Source organism: Gigantopelta aegis, chromosome 1 (genome assembly GCF_016097555.1).
Source record: "Gigantopelta aegis isolate Gae_Host chromosome 1, Gae_host_genome, whole genome shotgun sequence".
NCBI classification, from domain to species: domain Eukaryota; kingdom Metazoa; phylum Mollusca; class Gastropoda; order Neomphalida; family Peltospiridae; genus Gigantopelta; species Gigantopelta aegis.
The window spans coordinates 5,856,557-5,873,228 of record NC_054699.1 but is presented as its reverse complement, the minus strand read 5'-3'; the positions used below and the strand labels follow the sequence as shown (position 1 = coordinate 5,873,228).

Genomic DNA, 16,672 nt, shown 5'->3' with positions numbered 1-16,672 from the left:
AATGTATGTAGTTACATGCAAGACATAAATAGGTGTTTAAGCCTTGTAAATGTATGTAGTTACATGCAAGACATAAACAGGTGTTTAAGCCTTGTAAATGCATGTAGTTACATGTATGTAAGACATAAACAGGTGTTTAAGCCTTGTAAATGTATGTATTTACACGCGTGCAAGACATAAATAGGTGTTTAAGCCTTGTAAATGTATGTAGTTACACGCGTGTAAGACATTAACAGGATTAAGCCTTGTAAATGTATGTAGTTACACGCGTGTAAGACATTAACAGGTGTTTAAGCCTTGTAAATGTATGTAGTTACACGCGTGTAAGACATTAACAGGTGTTTAAGCCTTGTAAATGTATGTAGTTACACGTATGTAAGACATTAACAGGTGTTTAAGCCTTGTAAATGTATGTAGTTACATGCAAGACATAAACAGGTGTTTAAGCCTTGTAAATGTATGTAGTTACATGTCAGACAAACAGGTGTTTAATCCTTGTAAATGTATGTAGTTACATGTAAGACATAAACAGGCTTTGTTAATTCATCCCTCAGTTGTTGTTTGTTAATACTGTACATGTATGGACTTTTTTAATTATAGCAGTTAGCACTCCAACCCTAGAAAAATCTGCATCTGCTCCTGGTAATTTGTATTTATAACTTAAACAGTACTTCACTTGCCATTAACTCCTCACCCCACAAAAACACCTCCCCCCCAAAAAAAAAACCCAACAACCAAACCCCAACCCACTAACCAACAACAACAAAAAAACAAAAAAATTCCTGACTCAATTAAAGATGGTGCTTGTTCAGTCATGATTAGATACATTATCATTTGATTAGAGACAAATATTCGTAACTTCTACACACACACATTTTTCAAACATGATCAGAATGGCAGTGGGTTTTAAAAAGTTTTAAATCATTTGTTGTTACGTACGAACACCAAGAGTGCATTATATACAAGTTGGGCATCAATGTGGTAATGAGTTATATACAGATGAATAAACGAAGGTTTAATTAGTTTGAGGGATGAGTGGTATTATTGGTAAACCCATATATATTATGATTCAAACAGTAAATAATACACATTACGATGCACCCTACACCGCAATTTGAACCAATTTCCATACTTCAAGTTCCTTGTCAGTCGAAAAACCCAATCTCTTAAATTCAACTCTTTTTTTTTGTGTTTGTTTTTTTACATGTAACTGTTTAGAGATATGAAAAAAAGGCCTCACATTATGAAAGATGGTTCTTTACTACACAGAAGTGATCCACATATTTAATGTGTTAAATAATAAAACTCAACTTGTATCACATACATGTATAATATTTTCTTTCTTCTGTTAAAATCTTCATTCACTCGATGCTGCCGAAACTAACACACAGTGAAACCCCTCTAAACCAGACACCCACACGCAGGACCAAGTCAAATGTCTGGTTTTAGGGTTTATGTCCAGTTTAGAGAGGTTCTCAATTGCATTGGTACTTACAAAGGGACCTGGGGCCTAATTCACTAAACTCTCGCAGTGCAATGCTAAATGACTTGCAACGAGGATACTTGTTATTATTTTTATTTTTTGTGAATTCCAGTTTACAGAGGGTCTTGTTTTGAGAGGTTTTGATGTATTATGATACGCTTCATGACACATGGAACCCGTATCGCGATATATACAAACATTCTCATAATATACCCACCCCTATATGTCCGGCAGGAGAAGCCACAATGATTGTAACTGTACCAGAAAACAGTCATGTTGTTTCTAGAGAGATACATCTACAAATGCGTGTATGTCAAGATGAATTAGTACATTTTTCTAAAACAATCTTTTTACTTCACAAAGGAAAGACAGAAAGTAATATTCAGTGTCCCAACTGCCCTTAATAATCCAGTACAAGACAAAAACCATTTTTGTAATCCATGATAATATGTCTTTAACATTCCTTCATTGAGAACAAGAAATCTTGTTCATTAATATGGGGTGTCCCAAACTTGATATATCTTAAAGTGACTGATCCTAGTTTTTAAACACTAAATTAGAGACATTTTTGTTAATATAAATCGGAAATTACGTACATTTTATCATTTAGACTATCCATTTCCATACATCTGAAGTATTTCTGGTTATCCTCATGTTCCTAATACAACGAAATGCAATTTTCATATTTAAAAAAAAATTATGTACCTCTGAGAAGTAACAGTTATGGAGACGAGCTCTAGTCTCTTTTTAATGAGCAATTCCCTATTTCAACATCACAGACTCTTGTTTCACTCTAATGTAACAGTATAAATATGTGTTACAGCTCTGTTGATTAATGAAACATAGTGTCCATTTTCACGGGTTGAAAATAGTCCGCGTCTTTAAAGTGTGGACATCCAATAGCCAATGATTAATGATTGGTGTTCGCATCTTTAAAGTGTGGACATCCAATAGCCAATGATTAATGAATGGTGTCCGCGTCTTTAAAGTGTGGACATCCAATAGCCAATGATTAATGAATGGTGTCCGCGTCTTTAAAGTGTGGACATCCAATAGCCAATGATTAATGAATGGTGTCCGCGTCTTTAAAGTGTGGACATCCAATAGCCAATGATTAATGAATGGTGTCATAAAACAAAACAATCTTTATGAATATGAATAAAACTAGTGCCACTGTAAATATAGGTGCCAATGAGACAATTCAATGCAATTAATGAGCTGATGTTAAAACATGATGAAAAAAAGGCTACAAATGAAACCGTAATGAAAAACCTGAGATAAAACTAGCCCTATGAACACCATTATTGTGTTTTTTTCTTCTTTTTTCGGTTTTTTTTCTTCAAAAGAATCATTTTAGATGCATTTGTACCAGTAATATGCAAGCATCATTGTAAGTTATATAGGTAATATAAAAGAAGAAAAAAACATGTCAGTTTAAAAGTTTGTAAGAGACCAATGTAATTAGGATATACATATCTCTCTACATTAAGCCAGGTTTCCACAAAATATGTAACAGGTCACACAGACAAAAGAACAATTTTATGGGAACACGGTCACATGCTATCTGTGAAAGATCTGTCCAATAAAGACCATCTGAGACTGTGTTCCAATAACAATTTTCTTTATTCTGCATCTATCAGCGACTTGCGACATATTTTATGGGAAGCCAGCTTTAAAGGCAGTGGAAACCTTTTGGCAAAGCACCAAAGTAATATTAAGACAAAACTACATTATCGTAAGAAGTGTAACTATTGAAATTTAAGTTACATGTTGCTGAGGATGTCAATGTAAAGACTGGACACAATTCAAAGGCTGGATTCAAAAACTCTAATAATGCACATGCAAAAGAATGAAAAAATAACTTTTTATATAAAACCAAAAGATGCACACTAATAACATTTGCTAGTCCAACTGAAAAACACAATTCTTTGTATAAACAGGGATTTAGTATTATAAAAAAGAAAAAAGAAATAAAAAAGCCTTTGTGATATTTAAATGAATACAAAAGTAATTCATGTAAAGATGGTGTATTCAAAACTGTACTGAAAATATCTGCGTAATTGTTCTTAAAATTATAAGAGGGCTGGTACTGATGGTAGTCCTTCATGGTACTACTATAAAGCATACAAATTGTAAGTTGGAGTGTCATATCAAAAGTAAATATTTACCAAAGTATTTGATTTCTTTGAGACATAAAGGTAGTTAAAAAAAGATTGTTTCATTAAAAAAAATCCCAAACCTCCTAAAAACCCATAATTATACAATACTAACATTTACGTTTTTGTATTTTTAAGTTGTAATGTCATACAATGTATATCAAATATAAATATTTATCAAAGTACATGTATATGATTGGTTTGAGACACACATAGTTAAAAAAAAGATATAAAATTATATCTCAGACATGAAAAGTATTGTGGAAAACTTTGTAGAGTCTTATTAAGTATTGGGGTTCTTTGAGTTTTTCTAAAAAAAACTAACAAGAAGAGAAACACTCTTCAAGTGGCATTAAACTTTTTGAAAGCATAATTAATACTACCAATCCTACCATTGATAATACATGTCACAGTGTTTGTTGTTAAAAGAATTAGTTTTATCTCTGTAATAAACGTTTGCAATCTGATTTTTTATCCGAAACCACTGTGTAAAGTACATATACATGTAACCTTGTGCTTGAAATATGTATGGGGTTTCTGTAAAACTATAAACTACAATTTTGTGCGAAATTACTAGGGCTGTTGTAAAAACAGCATCCATTATATAACGAAAATAAGCCGTAAAAGGTTCCACGTTCTAGTTAATACTTTGGAGCAGGTGTTGTAGTAATTTGTATTTTTGTAGGTCATAGTTTGCTTGATATATTATTGCATGTTTAACTGCATATATTAACTAATACTATTCTATTTGGTACAGTGCAACCATTATCTCGCAAAAATTCAACGTTTTTCATCTCTAATGCTCGGTTAATTAAATGTTTATCTAGCAAAAGTTATTACTTTATTTAAAGTTTATTTAGAAGTTTTTAGTACATAAGTTATTACTTTAAAGTTTATTTAGAAGTCTTTAGTGCATGTACTACCATCTTACATTTGTGTTAGAAATTACATTACTATATACATGTAGTACAATAGTCTTACTGTTAAAATGGAGAACATGCAGTTATTTGAGCCAATTTTTAATTCTTTTCTCAACGTTTATATGTGACAATATTTTTTTTATATTATTAAGTTTAAATAAAGACAATAATGCTGCAAAAAACGTTTTCTTACCAGACTTCACCTCTTAACAGATTTTAAGATGTGTGTTCTGCTAAATAAATATTGTCATGACAACAACAAAAAAACTACAAACCATTCAATCCAACTTTACATATAGCACTTTGTATATAGAACAATATATACAGCTCAAACTGCTGACATTATTTAAAAAACCAACAAGTTTTCACATTTACAGAATGTTATTAACACAATACATTGTCCAAATTCATATTTTAATTCAATCATCTGAAATTTTCTACACTAGATACAGTCAACTGTCTGTTTTCTCTTCAAAGCACACCCTGCTAAGGGAGAGAACTCTGTATTTGTCAATTCGTTCCAATTCAAAGTTTCCATGGTATTTTTGTTTTTCACAAATTCTCTGCTACAGAGATTTGTAATGCGAGAAATTTGTATTGGCGTATGTGAGCTTGTAAATGAATTTGCCGTCCTCCTCCAGTTTTGTCTGACTTTCAGGGTAATTATCCAGGTCATTTCAGTTGTTCCAGTCATTTCAGTTTCATACCAATTATTTCAGTTGTTTTCAAAGTCATCTCAGTTATTTTGCCAGTCTTTTCAGTTGTTTAAGTCATTTCAGTTTTTTGTTGGTCATTTCAGTTGTTTTCCAAGCCAGTCATTTCAGCTTCATACCAGGAATTTCAGTTGTTTTCCAAGTCAATTCAATTATTCTGTCAGTCATTTCAGTTTCATAATTGGAATTTCAGTTGTTCTGCCCGTCATTTCACTTGTTCTAGTCATTTCAGTTTCATACCGGTTATTTCAGTTGTTTTCCAAGTCATTTCAGTTATTCTGCCAGTCATTTCAGCTTCATAAGAGGGATTTTAGTTGTTTTCTAAGTCACTTCAGTAACTGCACTTGTTCTAGTCATTTCAGCTTCCTACCGGTTATTTCAGTTGTTTTTAAAGTCACTTCAGTAATTATGCCAGTCTTTGCACTTGTTCTAATCATTTTACATTCCTGCCAGCCATGTCAGTTATTCTCTAAGTCACTTTAGCTGTTTCGCTGTCATTTCAGTAACTTCTGTTGTGTTTGTAGTCATTTCAGTTCTCATTCAGTTCAGTTATTCTCCCTGTCATTTCAGTTGTTTTTTTCAACTCATTTCGGCTGATACAAAACCAAATAAAAAGTCCAGTTAATAAACAACACATAAAGTAGCTTTCTTTCCAAATGGTGTACATGTTATGTGTATAAACCTTAGCAAAAAGAACAAATACAAACACAATCCCTAGTATTAGAAAAATAAACAAACAGAAAGAAGACCCAAGACATCCCAACATTACTATAGGCAATATCATGGAATTAATGAACGTGTTAATAGCTCTAGAATCAAAGAACGTGTGGTGTATGTAACACAAGGTTCTGCTAATCAATAACGCCTGGTGCTTATAAAACTTTTAGAGTCTAGACTCGAGACTAATAGAGTCTGAGACAGTAATGTCACGACAACGCCATACAAATTGTATATGTGTGACGCCACTACAGATTGAGTCTGGACTCTAGATAAACGTTTTATAAGCATGGGCACAGAACATACATGTATGGTGGCTTCATTTGTCGTACATTGCAAGTCGATTATTTAAAAAAAAAAACATGGCAAGATAAAATTCAGTGTATTAACAATTGGTGCAATTTGATTACCAAAATAGTTGTGGTTTCACAATTCGTTGTACTCCGAGTTGCGAGATGATCATGAAAATATGCATAGCATGCTTGACTTGATGTTTTTGTCTCAGGGTTTGAAACTCGCCAAAAAGTATGTCGCCCACAAAATAATAAAAAATTATGGCAAGCGAACCACGAGCAAGATTTTAATGTGGAATACAAATATTAATAGTGGCTCATATGTTATAGCTCTAAAGAAGATATTATTTGGGCGACTAACGCCATTATGTTTTAAATATTTAAGTCGCCCAAAGAGGACATTGGTCACATGTGGGGACCTGGCTACAGGCCGTTTCGAGTCCTGGCTTATCTACCTTACTAAGCACAACACCAGACTGTGATGGACACCCATAATTACAGAACAAGCATGAAGGCTTATGGACCAACCAACCTTTACTAGACATGAAGCCAATTTTAACAGGTTAAAGGACAAGTGGTATTGGATGCTGGTCATTACAAAACATGGTAGGTAGGACTTGGGCAAACACTGATCTAATTTACCTGTAATATAGGCAAGAGGCTGGTTTGAACAGGCAAGAGGCTGGTTTGAACAGGCAAGAAGCCCGTTCAAAATGACAATCAAATTTAAAGCTGTATGCCTCCTTATGCAATGTGTTTGGCATCATTTGGGCAAATTCTGATCCAACTTACTAGGCAAGAAACTGGTTTTAAACAGACAGGGTCAAAGAAAAGCATAAAACCGATGTAACAGACGGGTCACAGAACAAACAATAACAGTGTGCAGTTGGTGATCACAAAATAGGACATTGTCAGGCAGAATTCAGGCTTTCGGCTATGTATGACGTCACCACTATCACAGAACAAGTAAACTATTACCAGAACACAAAGAGAAATAAACGCTGGCCGTAAATTACAGAGGTTTTGTTGTTAACAACAGGATAGACAGACCAGATGTTACATTAAGATACCCATATGCGTAACATTATGATATCCACAAGTATTATATTAAGATATCCACATGTGTGACATTAAGATATCCACATGCACGACATTAAGATATCCACATGTGTGACATTAAGATATCCACAAGTATTATATTAAGATATCCACATGTGTGACATTATGATATCCACATGTGTGACATTAAGATATCCACAAGCAAAACATTTCTGATGATGTGTATCATTAAGTCGTCTACATTTTCATCAATGGTCGATGGTGAATAAACCGTCATGGCTTCTGTTTTTCTTCCGCTTTGCTTTATTCTTCGATTCCAAGGTAATTCCCATCATATGACTCCATATACAATTTTGTGGCATGTGGCGGAAGGCGATAGCTATGTAAGATGAGCTAAAACCTAACCACATGGTATATATAGGTAAAGATTTTTTGTTGTTGTTGCTCCATCCTCAACCAACACCAGGCCTTCACAAACAAGTGGTTAAATTTCTGCATCTTTTTCACATAATCGATAATGTTGATGGCAAATACACTCCCACAACCGATTCATCCACGGAAGTCTTTCACAAACACCATGCCTTCACAAAGACCATGGCTTCACAAATGCTGTGCCATCACAAACACAATCCCCTTATTATCACTGTGCCTTCACAAACACAATTCCCTTACTGTCACCGTGCCTTCACAAACACAATTCTCTTACTATCGCCGTGCCTTCACACACACACAGAGACACACACATGTATAACTGCTTCTGGTGAAGCCGCATCAAGTATTATCCAACCCAAGTTTTGTCTAGCATCTCTCGGTGACCTTGATCAGCTGACAAGGTCGTGTAGAAACGTGTTGAAGAAGTCAAAGGAAGGCCGGGAGTGAGCGTTCGTGTTCCACGCGGTCAGAATGACGTCGTACACTTCCACGGGACACATCTCCGGTCGCGGCATTCGGTAGCCCTGTTGGACACTTTCAAACGCTTCCTTGCTGGGCATCCCTGAGAAGAATAAAACAAAAAACATGTATGTTTTGTTATGGTTGTCAAATATGTATATATTACGTCTCAAAAGACAACATGGGAAGTGTAAAGAACAGAGATGTGAACAAAAAAGCTTACTGTGGCCGGGGTTCAGGGGCCGCTCAAGGGGTCCAGGGGCCGTTCAAGGCTCCTGAAGGAAAAATTTTGTTTGCAACTGCCAAAAATTATAATCAATGCTAACAAATCTAAACTGGTTATAACTTATAATGTAAGGCACACATCATAAACTTGAAACTGTGAAAACATGCAAATGAACCTTGTGTGGTCAACAGTATTGATCATCATGTTTTTGTATTTTTTAAACGAAATGGAAAAGTAGCTCTCACATTTCTGAAAGAAACTGGTTTGTGTTTAACATATGGCAGTGTTTGATAAATGTTTGAGAAAATCATTAGCCCTTAGTACTGACTGGGCTATGTCCAACCCTACCAAATACTTAGATGCAATTAAATGAGTATATAAAAAAGTATCGAGTATACAACTATTAAAGCTAAGAGATGTTAGCACCGATCAAAGAATGTCTCTTCTACCTTCATAGGGTTCCTTGCCATACGTGAATATCTCGATGAGCACGATGCCGAACGACCAAATATCTGCGCGGGTGCTGTATTTGTTGTAGAGGAGAACCTCTGGCGCCATCCACTTGATAGCCATCTTCAGACCTGCAACATCACGTACATACATGTACACAACAAAAGATAATAACAATTATAATATACACGAGCGTAGGAAGGTGCCAAAAAGTGGGGGGACCACACTTTTATATTTACACACTTTTACACTATTATAAAGCAAATATAAAGCAAAATATCTGAAAAGTGGGGGGTACAAACCCCCCTTGCCCCCCCCCCCCCGTTTCCTACACCAGTGATATATATTCAATATCTTCACCAAATGTTTCTTTTGTTTAACGACACCACTAGAGCACAAGTTAATATATATATATTTAATATCTTCACCAAAGGTTTGTTTTATGTTTGTTTTGCTTAACAACACCACTAGAGCACACTGTTTTATTAATCATCGGCTATTGGATGTCAAACATATGGTCATTTTTGACACAGTCATAGAGAGGAAACTTGCTACATTTTTTTCATTAGTAACGAGATCTTTTATATGCACCATCCCACAGACATGATAGCACATACCATGACCTTTGATATATCTGTCGTGGTGCACTGGCTGGAACGAGAAATAGCCCAATGGGCCCACCGATGGGGATCGATCACAGACCGACCGCTGTACCACTGGGCTACGTCCCACCCCAAGCCTCAACAAATACGGAATAAATATAATGTTAATATTTTACTGTACATATTACATAATACAGGAGTAGTGAACTCCTGTAAAACCAGTCAAGTCAAGTACACCAAATTAGTTTCCATCAATTGCTGATAATGTTAACATTTTGTAATGAAACTGATCTGAACAATGTATCAATCTTCACAAAAAGTTTGGTTTATTTACCTGCAAAAAATTGGATAGCACTTGGCAATTAAATAAAGTGTATATTTTTTATTATTATTATTATTTTTTTTTTTTTTTAAATGTGTATATTAGCAACCCTGTTTTGCAGACAGTTTGCATTTTTTGATAGTACACTAAATAAAATATATTAATTTATTTGGAATAGTTAATAGTATTTGCACTTGTAAATAAAACATATTACAAATTACATAATAATAATTATTAATAGTGATTATTAAATGCTTTGGACATATTTTTTTTTTTGGGGGGGGGGGGGGGGTGTGTTATCTAGTATTTTTGGTAAAAATTTACAGAAGACACAGAAGTAGGGTTAGTAGACTTTTAACCATGGCTAGTGGAATTTTAACCAGGGCTAGTGGAATTTTAATCAGGGCTAGTGGATTCTTAACCATGGCTAGTGGATTTTTAATCAGGGCTAGTGGATTTTTAACCAAGGCTACTGGATTTTTAATCAGGGCTAGTGGATTCTTAACCAGGGCTAGTGGATTTTTAACCAAGGCTAGTGGATTTTTAACCAAGGCTAGTGGATTTTTAACCAGGGCTAGTGGATTTTTATAAAATTGTAGAAACCCTGGGTTTATGATATGGATAATATAGTTAAGCTGTAGGATAAATGAGTTGGGTTTTTTTTTTTGCGTTCTTACCTCTACGAAAGTTAAAATCAGGGTCATCCATGGCCTTGGTCATTCCGAAGCCTGCGATGCGGACCTTGTTGTGGTCCCCGACCAGGATGTTGCGTGCTCCGAGGTTTCTGTGGACAAACTTCTCCTTCTCCATGTATGCCATCGCATCGGCTATCTGTCAACAAACAACAAACACCACATTCATGACTGCACATGAACATCAGAACACAGGAAGGAAGGAAGGAAATGTTTTATTTAACAACGCACTCAACACATTTTATTTACGGTTATATGGTGTCGGACATATGGTTAAGGACCACACAGATATTCAGAGAGGAAACCCGCTGTCGCCACTTCATGGACTACTCTTTTTGATTAGCAGCAAGGAAGCTTTTATATGCACCATCCCACAGACAGGATAGCACATACCACGGCCTTTGATATACCAGTCATGGTGCACTGGCTGGAGCGAGAAATAGCCCAATGGCCCAAGCGAACGCTTTACCACTGGGCTACATCCTGCCCCCAGAACACAGGAAAACGGCAAGTGTTATTTTTGCAGTTATGCCTCTCTAAGACCATATATCAAAATTACCAAATGGTTGACATCCAATAGACGATGATTACTAAATTAATGTACTCTCAGGGTTTCTGCCAGAAGGTAAAACGGGTATGGTGCCATGTACCCAAATTATTTTACAGACTGTGTTTTTTTAAGTTAACTTCTCTGACAAAATTAATGACTCTTATTATTACTGTCCGATTTTTTTAACCCTAACTCTAAAGTTAACCCATTTTCTGTCTGGGGGAAGGTTCTCCACACCCCCTGTTGTCTGTGCTTGCATTCAATTTCACAGCACCATAAACCAAAAAAAATGTCTTTCTGGCAGAAACACTGTTATGGGATAAATAACAATAGATAAGTTACGATAGACAATATCTTCTCCAATCTTGCCATGCTCAGACACATCACACTGATACAGCAAGGGATCTTTTATATGCACTTTCCCACAGACAGGAAAGCATATACCACGGCCTTTGACTAGTTGTGGTGTAATGGTTGGAAAGAAGAAAAAAAACCCAATCAGTTGAATGGATCCATTGAGGTCATTTGATCCTGCAACGCAAGCACCTTAAGCGAATACTCAATCGACTGAGCTAGAAAAACCCATTTTAATAATTTCTCAAAAGAAGAAAATATATTAGCCTAAACATTATGCATGAAATACAGCCTAAAGGGGAAAGGTAACTGTTGCGTATCCCAATTAACAACAGATGAAAGTATCACTTTTACCTGACAGGTGATGTTTGTATCCTACAGGTAATGTATTTGTCAGGTGTGGAAGCAAGTAAAACTGTCTGTTGCATGACAAAAGTCGTTTACAGGTGAAAACCATTCAAAACCGTTCTACTGCTCGCCCGTATGACAGAATCATGTACAGACCGACATGTGGCACGTTTTTAAAATCTAGTCGTACTCGATGCTAATGACACAAACCATTTAAGACAGCACAAATACAACAATCTGTACATTATCATCTTCCCGCTCTGAAGCCAGGCTTTTCTATCGACACCAAGGTGACACAACTGTCAAAAAACTCATTAAAACTTTTTAGTTTTTGTGTTTGTCTGAAACGCACCACTTTTGCATAAATGGCTATTATGTATATGATCACTTTAAAAACTCTTTGACAGCTACAAAATGGCGAACTACACGAATGCAAACATTACATGAAGTCGAAGCCGTGTTATACAATCACCTGAAGAAGTACATTGAGACTCCTCTAAACCAGACACCCTTGGGATCAAGTAAAAAGTCTGGTTTTTAGAGGTATCCGGTTTAGAGAGGTTCTCTTCTACACAGATATTTACAAAGGGACCAAGTAAAACGTCCGGTTTTGAGCGAATTCCGGTCTACAGAGGGTCTGGTTTTTAATGGGTTGCACTGTATTACGAAGCATTTTAATACAGGTCGTGTTGTAAAGTTCGAACAAAAATGATTGAACTCAGTTGATGGAATAATGTTTGGTTTTTAATTGTGTGTTTATTTGTTGCAAAATTTATGGTTTAAAACTGCAGTAGGCAGACTCAATATTGCCTCAGGCAAAAACCTTTTACAAAATTTCTGAAGCAAACAAATTCTTAATTTCCAGCACTGCCCACAAGTACAAAGACAAAACATTACTTCTAATACACGTACTTGAGCACAAATATACGAGAGTTGACTAACAGCAATATCTTTCCTTTTACAACCCCAACTCCACCTCCAACAGGTACAATAACACATAATACATTTCATACACTTACCTGTGCGCCAGTATAGAGGAGTTGACTAACAGCAATATCCTTCCCTTTTACAACCCCCAACCAACCTCAACAGGCACGGTACAATAACAACACATAACACAACTCATACACTTACCTGTGCACCAATATAGAGGAGTTGACTAACGGCGATATCCTTCCCTTTGCCCTCTCGCAGGTAGAGTGACAGGCGACCATTCACCATGTACTCTGTGATCAGGTAGATGGGTTCCTGTTCTGTGCACACGCCCAGCAGTTGGATGATGTTCGGGTGCTGTAACGTCTTTAGTATCTGCGCTTCGTCCAAAAATGCTGCCGTTGATACGCAATCCTGTTTCTGCATTTTCACTGCAACCTCCTTCGAGTAATTCCATTTTGCTGAAGAACAAAAAGAAATTTCAACTTTTTATTCTTACGAAATCAAAATGTTCTCTACTGTTGCTGCTAAGTTTTGAAGAATATTAATTAGCAAAATGTTCCCTACTGTTGCTGCTAAGTTTTGAAGAATATTAATTAGCAAAATGTTCTCTACTGTTGCTGCTAAGTTTTGAAGAATATTAATTAGCAAAATGTTCTCTACTGTTGCTGCTAAGTTTTGAAGAATATTAATTAGCAAAATGTTCTCTACTGTTGCTGCTAAGTTTTGAAGAATATTAATTAGCAAAATGTTTTAAGAACAACTTAAATTTTAGAGGTAAACCTATGATGAAACACCACCAACATTTCCATTTAAAAAATCATTTGTGGGAGTATAATAATATTTTTTAAAACTTTGTGAAAATTAATTTTTTGGGGGGAATGGTTTTTTTGTTTGTTTTTAAAAAAATATATATTATAGGAGGATTAGGAAATGGTTTATTTAACGACACACTCAACACATTTTATTTACAGTTATAATGGCATCAGACATATGATTAAGAACCACACAGATATTAAGGGAGGAAAGCTGTTGTTGCCACTTTATGGGCTACTGACTTCGACCAACAGTAAGGAATTTTTTATATGCACCATCCCACAGACAGGACAGCACATACCACAGCCTTTGATGTACCAGTCGTGTTGCACTGGCTGGAGCGAGAAATATCCCAATGGGCCCACCGATGGGGATCGAAACCTATGAGGGTACACCACCAACATTTCCATTTTTAAAACCATTTGTGGGGGGTAATAATATTTTTTTTAAACTATAAACATTTTATTTGGGAGGGGAGGGTGGAGAACCTTTTTTTATTTTTTATTAAAAATATATTATAGGAAATAATTACATACTTTCTGCAGTTATAATATCCACTGGATTCTCAGTGTACGATATCATTGAAAACATTTAACCTTTGATAAAATGACAAAAATTATGTTCTGGAATATATATGCAAGGCTCGAACTTAAGAATTTGTCTCTGACGGCTATTTTTAAAAGAAATGCATTGGGTGAAACAGTTCACCGACGGCTGTGACATATGCAGCAAATAAACATGACTGAAAGGCTACCTTGTTATAGGTAGACGTCTTTTAAATGTGCAAATGTTAAATATTGGCAGATAATGTACACGAGGTGTAAACATTTTGCCATTTTTGAGGAGCTTTATCGACAGCACAAAAGTGCCATCGGTGATGCTCTCTACCTACGGCAATTTATATCTCAACGACGGCAATTGCTGTCGGTGCCGCCGTTAAGTTCGAGCCCTGTATATGTAGTTCACAATTTAAGACTGAAAGAAAAGTTTATGTTTATTTTAAACTAACAATTAAAATCGTATTTCATTTCGGGATAAATATATCAAAATTTAAACAGTCTCAAATTTATTATTTAAGCAATAGAAAGAAATGTTTTATTTAATGACGCACTCAACACATTTTATTTACGGTTATATGGCATCAGACATATGGTTAAGGACCACACAGATTTTGAGAGTAAAACCCACTGTCGCCACTACATAGGCTAGTCTTTCTGATTAATAGCAAGGGATCTTTTATTTGCTCTATCCACAGGCAGGATAGCACAAACCATGGCCTTTGTTGAACCAGTTATGGATCACTGGTTGGTGCAAGTGGTTTACACCTACCCATTGAACCTTTGCGGAGCACTCACTCAGGTTTTGGAGTTGCTATCTGGATTAAAAATCCCATGCCTCGACTGGGATCCAAACCCATTACCTACCAGCCTGTAGACCGATGGCCTAATCATTTCCAAAAATGAAAACCAATTCTTAATGAACAAAATCCATCTTTCTGTCTGTTTCTACTGACCTAGCCAAACCTCTGCAAACTGGCCGCTTCCCAACCTCTTTATAACAAACAACGTGTCTTTAGAGGACGCATATTCATCCTTCTTCCCTCTCTCCATCGCCCATAACAACGAGCGTGGTTTAGAACAAACTTGTGTCAGCTTACAACACAACCCATCACATACATCTGTGGAAAAAAATAAACAAGTGTACTACATCACATACAAAATATGTAGTCATTATTATAAATTAAGTCTATTTAAATCATGATTGCAACAAAAGATTCTAAGTATTAAAATTACATGTAGGGTCTATTAACCCCCCAAAATAATAATAATAATAATAATTTAAAAAAAAAGGAGTCCTATATTTGCCATCATGGGAGAGAAAGATACAAAATTAAAGTTTGCTTTTTTGTTTAAAGAAAGGAAGGAAATGTTTTATTTAATGACGCACTCAACACATTTTATAAACGGTTATATGGTGTCGGACCACGCAGATATTCAGAGAGGAAACCCGCTGTTGCCACTTCATAGGCTACTCTTTTTCGATTAGCAGCAATGGATCTTTTATATGCACCATCCCATAGACAGGACAGCACATACCACAACCTTTGATGCACTGGCTAGAGTGAGAAATAGCCGAATGAGCCCACTGACAGGGATCAATCCCAGACCGATCGAGCATCAAGTGAATGCTTTACCACTGAGCTACGTCCCGCTCGCTATATCTGCAAGAAGTCTCTGTGCTACCTGTACAACTTACCTTGATAATGAGCCACTAAATCGAGCAGGGATCGAAAAGTTCTTTTCTTCATTATAAAATAGTACATCTCCATGCTACCTGTACAACTTACCTTGATAATGAGCCACTAAATCGAGCAGGGATCGAAAAGTTCTTTTGTTCATTATAAAATAGTACATCTCCATGCTACCTGTACAACTTACCTTGATAATGAGCCACTAAATCGAGCAGAGATCGAAAAGTTCTTATAGTACATCTCCATGCTACCTGTACAACTTACCTTGATAATGAGCCACTAAATCGAGCAGGGATCGAAAAGTTCTTTTGTTTGTTATAAAATAGTACATCTCCATGCTACCTGTACAACTTACCTTGATAATGAGCCACTAAATCGAGCAGAGATCGAAAAGTTCTTATAGTACATCTCCATGCTACCTGTACAACTTACCTTGATAATGAGCCACTAAATCGAGCAGGGATCGAAAAGTTCTTTTGTTTGTTATAAAATAGTACATCTCCATGCTACCTGTACAACTTACCTTGATAATGAGCCACTAAATCGAGCAGAGATCGAAAAGTTCTTATAGTACATCTCCATGCTACCTGTACAACTTACCTTGATAATGAGCCACTAAATCGAGCAGGGATCGAAAAGTTCTTTTGTTTGTTATAAAATAGTACTCCTTCTCAGAGTCTTTAAAGCGCCGTGTGTAGATTTTGTAATGTTTCACCAGGTAACCTCGTAATTCATCACAGTCTCGCACTGACAAAGTGTACGTTCCTGATAAAAGAAAGAGAGCGATTTTTTTTTTTTTTTAAATGTTATTTTTAGATAAAATATTTCAATGGTGGAATATACATTGTATCATACAGCTGTTCATGATTTTATTAAAAATCAAATACAAAATTATA

The 16,672-nt window shown here is 35.8% G+C and overlaps 1 protein-coding gene across 1 annotated transcript in view; it reads right to left on the bottom strand.

The window, feature by feature from the left end:
- Positions 1-413: 413 nt before the first annotated feature.
- Positions 414-16,672, bottom strand: part of LOC121369795 (tyrosine-protein kinase SRK2-like) — a 99,397-nt gene continuing 83,138 nt past the window's right edge. Inside the window, exons 4-9 of the mRNA XM_041494872.1 lie at positions 16,377-16,541; positions 15,039-15,203; positions 12,911-13,170; positions 10,510-10,663; positions 8,908-9,039; positions 414-8,335 (exon numbers count right to left, since the gene is read on the bottom strand). Of these exons, the coding sequence (XP_041350806.1) occupies positions 8,163-8,335; positions 8,908-9,039; positions 10,510-10,663; positions 12,911-13,170; positions 15,039-15,203; positions 16,377-16,541 (1,049 nt within the window). The 3' untranslated portion in view covers positions 414-8,162. The remainder of the gene's footprint in view (positions 8,336-8,907; positions 9,040-10,509; positions 10,664-12,910; positions 13,171-15,038; positions 15,204-16,376; positions 16,542-16,672) is intronic.